Source organism: Tetranychus urticae, chromosome 1, assembly GCF_039701765.1.
Source record: "Tetranychus urticae isolate SD_2017Ah chromosome 1, NJAU_TeUrti_SD_1.0, whole genome shotgun sequence".
Classification (NCBI taxonomy): domain Eukaryota; kingdom Metazoa; phylum Arthropoda; class Arachnida; order Trombidiformes; family Tetranychidae; genus Tetranychus; species Tetranychus urticae.
The window spans coordinates 15510226-15518279 of NC_142958.1; the positions used below are offsets into that span (position 1 = coordinate 15510226).

An 8054-nucleotide genomic window follows, 5' to 3' on the forward strand; every position below is an offset into this window, starting at 1 on the left:
TGAGGCTAAACCCATAGGCAATCTTTTGTAATGATATTTGCCATCAGGAGTGACAAAAACAGTTTTGATTCGTTCCTCAGGAGGAAGTTCAATTTGATGATATCCTTGAGCGAGATCAAAGATATTGAAGTATTTGCCATTTCGAACGACTTCGAGGCAATCATCAATGCGAGGCATTGGATGTCTTGGAACTCGGGTCAATCGATTAAGTTTACGATAGTCAATGACCATTCGATAACTTTTATCAGGTTTAGGAACAAGTATGGCTGGAGAACCACCAGGAGCATTGCTTTCTTCAATAATATCATTGGCGATCATTTCATCAATGATTTTCTTGAATTCAGTGCGACGATGAATTGGACAATTATACGGTAGAGTTTCAGGGACTTGACCATCAAGATCAATTGAGATGGGACAAACGGAAGAAGGAACAAGACCTAAATCATTCTTTGATTTTGCAAATGTGTCTTGGAAGGAATCAATTAAATCTGCTAATTGGTGTTTGAGGTGATCAGGAAGGTTTTCATCAATTTTATCATAAATCTTAGTTTTGAAAGGGCGTTCGTTTCTTTGAATTTCAATGAGTTCTTGAGGTGAATGGAGATCACATTTAGCAATAACAGCAGGAGTATTACCAACTTGAAGAGAAACAGGATTGGCTGAGCGTTTAGTACGGTTATCAAGAATGTAAGAATCAGATTCGTTGCCAGTAGGACAGGAAGTGGTTGCAAAGATTTGTTGAGTTTCCTCGGAAGTACAAAATCGAAAGTAAAAGTTGGGATCAAGCGGGGTTGAATCGAGATATTCGGAACAAGTAGTTATATAGTCATTACCATCAGATTTCAACTGCATATAATATAAATGCAAGAATGCATTACCAATTAAACAAACTGGTTCAAAGTCTTTGACAATTTGGAGTCTGAAAACTCGGGATTCTGCCATCTTTGGATGTTTGACCACTGCATATGCAAAACCATGAGATGGAACTACGGTTTGAGCAGCAATACCTTTGAGTGAGCGGGAATAGGGAACTATGTGAGCACCTAACTCTTCAGCGATAGAGGAATCAAGAGCTGAAATAGCGGATCCAGTATCCAGTAAAACTTTTCCTTCTCTAACAATTTCTTTATTAGGTCGGCAAAGTTTAAAAACAGCAGTAGGCATATGTGACAATTGAGATTCACCAAGATGAGTTAACATGGGAATCGGAGGACTTTGAGCAGAGTGTAAAGTATAAGAGAATCGAGAATCTCTAATACCATCTTGAGTTGGTTCAGGAGGTAATTGGTTTGGATTTGATCCAATGGTTAAATTGGATGAATTTGCAGGAGTATTGGTAATAGCAAGGGGTTGTGAGGAAGAAGCAGCTTGATTTGGGTTTGCATTTGAATTTGAAGCGGAATTGGAATTGGAATTGGAAGCATTTCGGTTGTAAGGACGATTGTTTTGGGGTCTAATTCGACATTGGTTAAGTGTATGTCCTGTCTTTTTGCAATAATTGCAAGTAATAGTGGAGCTTTGCTGGGAAGTATTCATATGGGGTTTTGTTTGATAAGGTTTTGAATTATATCGAGGATCTGGTTTCTTTAATAATGAGGAAACAGTGGAAACTTTTGGTTGGGAATGAGTTTTATCTGAACGGGATTTATTTGCTTGTTGCTGAGTATATTCAAAATGTTTTCGGATAAGATAGGTAGTAATTTGTTCGAGGTTGCCATTATAGCCAAGAGTAAAGATCTCTGAAGTAAGAAATTGAGGAATATGAGACATTAGCTCATGGAGGAATATTTCAGGAGTATGAGTACCAACAGCTTTTGTGAAGGCTTTTTTAAGTTTTTGAATAAATGTAGAAGGATGTTCAGATAGATTGTATCTTAATTGTTTTAATTGGAAGGAAGCTGAATATTGATGAACTGGAGTTTTGATAGCATTAATAAGAGCATTTACGTATTCATGATAATCAGTAATTGTTTCACCGATTTCTGATTCTGCGATTGCAAGAATTTCGTGAGCTAGAGACTTACGGAAACATCGATAACGAGTAGCATCATCGACATTTTCTTGAGCTAATCTACTTTTAGTTTTGTTGATAAACTCAATCATATCTTCGCCTTTTACAAATTCAATAACTTGAGGATCTGGTTTAAGGACAGATAAGGATGCGGCAAGTGATTGCGTATCAATACCTTGAGTGTGAATGTTGACAGGAGGAACAGGAGGAGATGAAGCGATGGAAGGAGGAGGAGGGGGAGCTACAGGAATTTGAATTCCATGCTGATTGAGAACAGCAATGAACCTTCGAATCGAACCAAGCGCAATAGGTAACGCATAGATTTCATTAGGGGCAGATCTGAAAATTGTTTCAGTATCCCTACCTAGAGTATTAATTATGGTCTGAATTTCGGGTTCAGTTAGACCTTGTTGTCTACACTCTATTATCCATTCAGGAATTTCGAGGTTAAGAACAGCATCGACGGGTAACTCACCAATCTCGTTGTCTTCGAGAGTATCACCATAAATCATCAAATGAGTACGGAGACATTCATAGAGTCGCTTGAGAGCAAAAGGAGCTGAGGGAATACCAACTTGCCAAACAGCGAGGTGTTCAACAGCTTGATTAGGGGTCAACATACGAATTGTAACAACACCTTCAGGTGCATTGAAGTGTAACCCGGAGCGAAGACGCATTGTCATTTAAAGATGAAAAGTTTCTAGTTCGAGTAAAATGCTTTGAATTGAAGATCACAAAGTGATGGAGTTTTAAAGTTGAATTAAAATCGTCAAAGCGATAAGTTGAATGGTTAAAGTTGTTCTTGGATTGTTTTAAAGTTGAATTTTGAATTTGGAATTAAGTTGAATTTTAATGATGAATTGAATTTGAATTGAAAGTAAGAATCACATAAGTGATGGAGAAGTTAATTTTGAATTGGAGGTTGAATTTGAAATTGAAATTGAATTGGAGTTGAACGGAATTGAAATATAAAAGGAGTTGAACGAATTGACTTTTAATTTTAGTCGAAGAGACACAATGGTAAACTAGTATATCACCTAAGTGATAATGAATAAAAGAGTTCAACGGGAAATAAGCTCAATGGCTTGAAATAACTTGAATAAAGTTGAAAGAGGATGATACAAAGTATCGAGTTGAACGGAGATTTGACTTAAAGTCGAGGATACCAAGGGTCGAGATCACAGAGTGATAAAAGGAAAAGAGTTCAACTTTGAGTTAGCTTTTTAAAGCATATAACTTTGAAGGTAAATTGAAGGTTAGAATGTTTGAAATGGAAGGTTGAAGGTTTTACTTATCGTAACTGAGGGAAAGTGTTCAAGCACTAGAGATACCACAAGGTATACGGATCATGCAAATGAAGAAACAACAGGAAGAGCGACACGATGGGAATCCTGCCAGAGTCGCCAAGTGAGAGGGTTATGCTCGGGAAAGGTTCTAACTTCCAGGAGATCGCACAACTTGCTTCACTACAAGTTTTTAGCTCGCATCATGGACTCACATCGAATCACTAACAGACCAATTGATTCAACAGTTGCACTACTGAATAGATATCTCAGAGAGATAACTTAGATAGCTTGAGCTATGGTTCACGATGGTTAAGATTTAAGAATCGAGAACTTAGAGTTTCACAAAGTATAACAGAGACTCAATTTGAGTATTTTAAAGGATTTATTGAATTAACTGAAATAGTATTGAAATACTTAGGAAACATAAAATGGTTGAACTGAACAAGAACAGTATGACATTGAAGTTAACAGTCAAAGTAACAGTTAGGGAAAGAAATCTTAAGATTTGTCTTTTATATGAAATGTTGAACAAAGAAATTAAAATTGTGGGAAAATTAAGAAAGTAAATGAAAATCTCTGTCTAATTTGTCTAATTTGGGTTTGATACCAGAGGTGAAAAAATTAATATAGCTAAAGCTATGGCGCCAATAGTTGGTAGCATTAACAGTATTGTCTTGAGACTTGATTTTACCCTTTTTAGCAATCTTAGCCTTTGTATGTGCAAAGGGATTAGTAACCAGTGTTGAAATCAAGTTGAGATAAGCAACCAAAAAGAAAGATAATTTTGGTTCTCTTTCTTTTTGTGCACTAATTTTTAAGCTTAAATTTTAGACTTATGGTGACCAGAATTATCACCATGTTGTGGTCAGATTTTCTGTAATTAGAGCTTCTAAAAGCTTTTACTTTCTTAACTTTGAAGTGTGGCTTTAAAAGCAAACAAGTTTTTAACTTTGAATTGAAATTGCTAAAGCAATAGAAAAACAAGAAAAGCATAATTAAGATTGAATGAATGAATGAAAAGTTAAATCAGAATACTTGAATCTAAAGAAATGAAGGAATTAAGAGCATATAAAAGCTAATTTAGGGAATTGAAACCAATCCATTGAACAGTTTGGAGAAGACCAAATTTCTACCCTTCAAGTAACGACACGTGGATATGTCTTTTCCTCGACTTTTGCCTGCTCTTCACTTATTTGCCAAGCATGTGTTCCGATTCCATTCCGTTCATCCTAAAATAAACATTAAATTATTTTTAAATCATGATTAAAAGCACTAACAAAGTTCTTACAAAAAGTGCTGGCCCAAAATAGCGATAATTCAAATCAAAGTTGAGTAATCGATTCAAATCAAGTTTAAAGATGTCATAACCCAATGATGAATCTTGAACTAAACCCGGTGCTGATAGTTTCATTGGAGAAACTGAACAATTTCCGTCTTCTGTAAATTCATATTCAATTCCTAATTGATAATCGTAAATGGTTTCAGTTGTAAAAATCTTATTATCTCCATCAGTTGAACTTTTAATGTTTAGGATTTGATACTTTTCATCAGCATAAACCTGTAATAAGTACATTTATTATCATATTTATATATTTGATCAAACAAATGGTATAATTTTTCTTACTTCTTCTTTCTTTGATGGGCCAGCATTGAAACTTTTGGTTTTGGAAATGAAATGAATCGAATGTTCTGTTATCCTAGGAAAAGGTTCATGGGGTACATCCAAAGAATCAATAGCTGATTGCTGGCAGTAGGCAGTTGGATTAGGCTAGGATAGAGCACGGTCGAAATTGAAACTTAATGATAAATTTTAAGCAATCGCTTAACGAATGAGCCAACAAATTTACTTACCGTAACAATTGTATCAAAATTTTGTTCAACTCGTGTGTTGGTATAAATGTAGAACCAATACATTCCACTTTTTTGATAAAACTTGACTTGATTTGGTTTTTTGATTCCAGTTTCATAATTATCATCTGTATGTTCAATACTGTTAATGAATTTCGGATAATCACATCATTGAATGGGTCTTACCTGTGAAGTAAAACCACACATCGAGATGTTCATCAAGACGTCCTTTAGCAGCATGATCTTTAAAACCTCTGATAACTTCATCTTTAGCTGGTTTCTGGATTCAATAGAAAGCCTGAATTAAGCCGAGTATGCATTCAGAATTATATTAAATATTATCTTTTCCAATATCTTTATAATATCTTTTCCAGCTTGACTTACCCAGACATGTATGTAATCAACTATTCTGAATATAACTGAAGGTCCAACGAGTAACAAATGATTGAGAAACTCAAAATCATATAAATTTGGCAAGGTATCACTCCAATCATCGTCAGTATATGCGAATGACTTACAGTAATGATCTAAAAGCAGAGATCAATCAAACTGATGCATGTAAAGGTAGTTATATACAAAACTTACCACGAAAAAATAATCTGTTGTATCGCTTTGTATTCGTATAAAAAATTGATCGAACATCATCATCATCGATCTTAAAATCTATTCTGCCTCTGATTGTTCCATTGACAGATTTAACATACTCGATAATATTTATCTCAAGAGAACTCTTCTGGAAATCGTAATAAATTCGTATCAAAGCACAAACGAACGGTTTCATTTCTACTTACTTCATATAAAAGTTTCGCTTTTATCAGCCAATTTCCATCTTCAATGATCATCGGAAGTTCCGCAGGCATCACTAAAATAATTTTAAGGTTGATTAATATATGCAGTCGATATTGTAGTTAATCAGTCGAAATTTACCTGAAAAAACTTCACTTATGACAGTTGTGCATAAAAATACAAACAAAGTTAACCTAATCATATTGTTTTTCAGTTGAGATGATTATTCACAAGCACAAATATCTGACTTAATGAAAACAAAATAAAGTAAACACCGATTTTGTTTCCAGTTTTATTTCAATAACAAAAACGCCCAAAACAGGTGAAATAATATAATCAAAATTGGCTTAAGTTCTTGTGTCTTATTAGTCTTGTCAATTTGGATTTGCATCAAACTCTTGGTACAAAACTCACGAGTAATTATTAATAGAATAATCAATATAAACTGTTAATACAAGATTTAAAAGATTAGTATTAAAAGATGCAACTGTCACATTTATCACCAAATGGGACAAATGGACAAAAAACGGGCAAAAATTGATTTCTTTTAAATTCAGAGTCTGTTGGTTTTTGGGCATAAAAACTGATTCCATTTGTGAAGGGTGAAAATTTCTCTGATTGACAGTTCTCATGAAGATCGAGCTCAAAGTTAAACCTGACTAGCGTTTTGTGCTATTGTGTAGTCAGATATTTGCGTTAAACATTCTTCTGTTTTAACTGGTAAAAGATCAAAACAGCTAATTCAAAACAGATAAAATCAGCAATGAAACTTTTCAATTGTTCGCGTCTCTAGACTCAACCTGAATGGAGTTTTAATTCGAGTTTTTCATATCGCAACACAATCATAGAAAGATAGGGTGAAAACCAAAAATGGTTACTCAGATAACAGTCATTTGGTTGAAAATCTATGATTAACTCGAATCTCAATTCATCAGCTGAAAATTCTGTAATAATAAAAAAAGATAAGGTAAAAACCAAAAATGACTTACAAGGAAAGATTCTCAGGTCGTAAAGTCAGATTTTTTTCAAACTTGGTAAATTCATAACTGGTCAGCTTGCTAGTAATAAGTTATTGCTGCAATAATAAGCATGCCTGAACATTTGCTTCGCAACTCAATAGTTCTTTCAAGATCAAAATCATTCTGCAAAAAGCAAAAGGAGTCCCATTCGCTTTGATTCTGATTTGCAGAATAAAATAGAAACACGATATGATAAATAATTTGGGTTAAATTGTGCATAACACAAGTACCAGGATATTTACAAATTTAGCATATCAGTGAAAACATTTTATCATTAAAAGTACAAAGTTTCAGCAGAAAATGCATTGAGTGAGTGAGGAGGAAAAACTTTTTTCCTATTCAGGTTGATAGCTCATTTCGGATAAAGAGTTTGCTGAAGAGATCTGGTGCCTCAATTTCACAAAAGATGATCTATTAAGTTTCAATTATAAGCTTAATTTTATAAAAACTGTCGACCAGAGCAATCTTTTGATTGCACAAATGGACTCAATCTCATGCCTTTTCAATCAACAATGGATCAACTTGAGCAAAAATTTTAGCGTTTGAAATTGAATTTGACATAATAATGGCCAAATATTGAGTATAAATAAAATTTCATTAGTATCTATCTTCATTGTTTTTTTTTTGATTTAACTTGAATCAAAAAGACGATTTTCATCTCTCAATTCGAGAACAAATAGCATCCACGATCTTGCAGTTAAATAAGTTCTAATTTGATGCAAATTTAGTCATCAAGATTGATTACGATTGCACTTATCTTTCTATGATATCAATAAAGCTTCGGCGACCGACGAGTAATTGGAATAATCAAGATAAACTGTGTACATTTAAAAGACACAATTATCATCAAATTGGCATATATGGACAAAAAACGGGCAAAAATTAGTTTATGTCTGGCATAAAATCTGAGTCCATTTGTGAAGTGTCAAAATTTCTCTGATCGACATTTCTCGAAAAGATCTAGCTAAAAGTTGAAACTTTGCTAGCATTTTCGTGTTGCACAATCGTGTAGTCAGGTATTTGCATCGACCATTATTCTGTTGTAACTGGTAAAGGATCAAAATAGATAATTGAAAACGAATAAAATAAAATGAAATTTTTTCA

At 33.9% G+C, this 8054-nt stretch overlaps 1 protein-coding gene across 1 annotated transcript; it reads right to left on the reverse strand.

Annotated features, from left to right (window-relative positions):
• Window positions 1-3716: 3716 nt before the first annotated feature.
• LOC149094657 (uncharacterized) lies at window positions 3717-6204 on the reverse strand. Its single transcript, XM_089266051.1, has 9 exons — window positions 6073-6204; window positions 5937-6007; window positions 5731-5878; window positions 5530-5672; window positions 5332-5425; window positions 5149-5273; window positions 4922-5065; window positions 4586-4855; window positions 3717-4526 (listed from the first exon to the last, which is right to left on the reverse strand). The coding sequence occupies exons 1-9, from the start codon at window positions 6131-6133 to the stop codon at window positions 4434-4436; spliced, it is 1149 nt and encodes a 382-aa protein (XP_089122177.1). The 5' UTR covers window positions 6134-6204; the 3' UTR covers window positions 3717-4433.
• Window positions 6205-8054: the final 1850 nt, after the last annotated feature.

Excerpts from the sequence above, each read along its gene's own strand:
- LOC149094657 (XM_089266051.1), bottom strand. The coding sequence starts at position 6,133 with ATGATTAGGTTAACTTTGTTTGTATTTTTATGCACAACTGTCATAAGT. Across the intron at positions 6,008-6,072 it reads CATAAGTGAAGTTTTTTCAG|TGATGCCTGCGGAACTTCCG; the intron begins GTAAATTTCGAC and ends AAATTATTTTAG. Across the intron at positions 5,066-5,148 it reads ATTTTGATACAATTGTTACG|CCTAATCCAACTGCCTACTG; the intron begins GTAAGTAAATTT and ends GCTCTATCCTAG.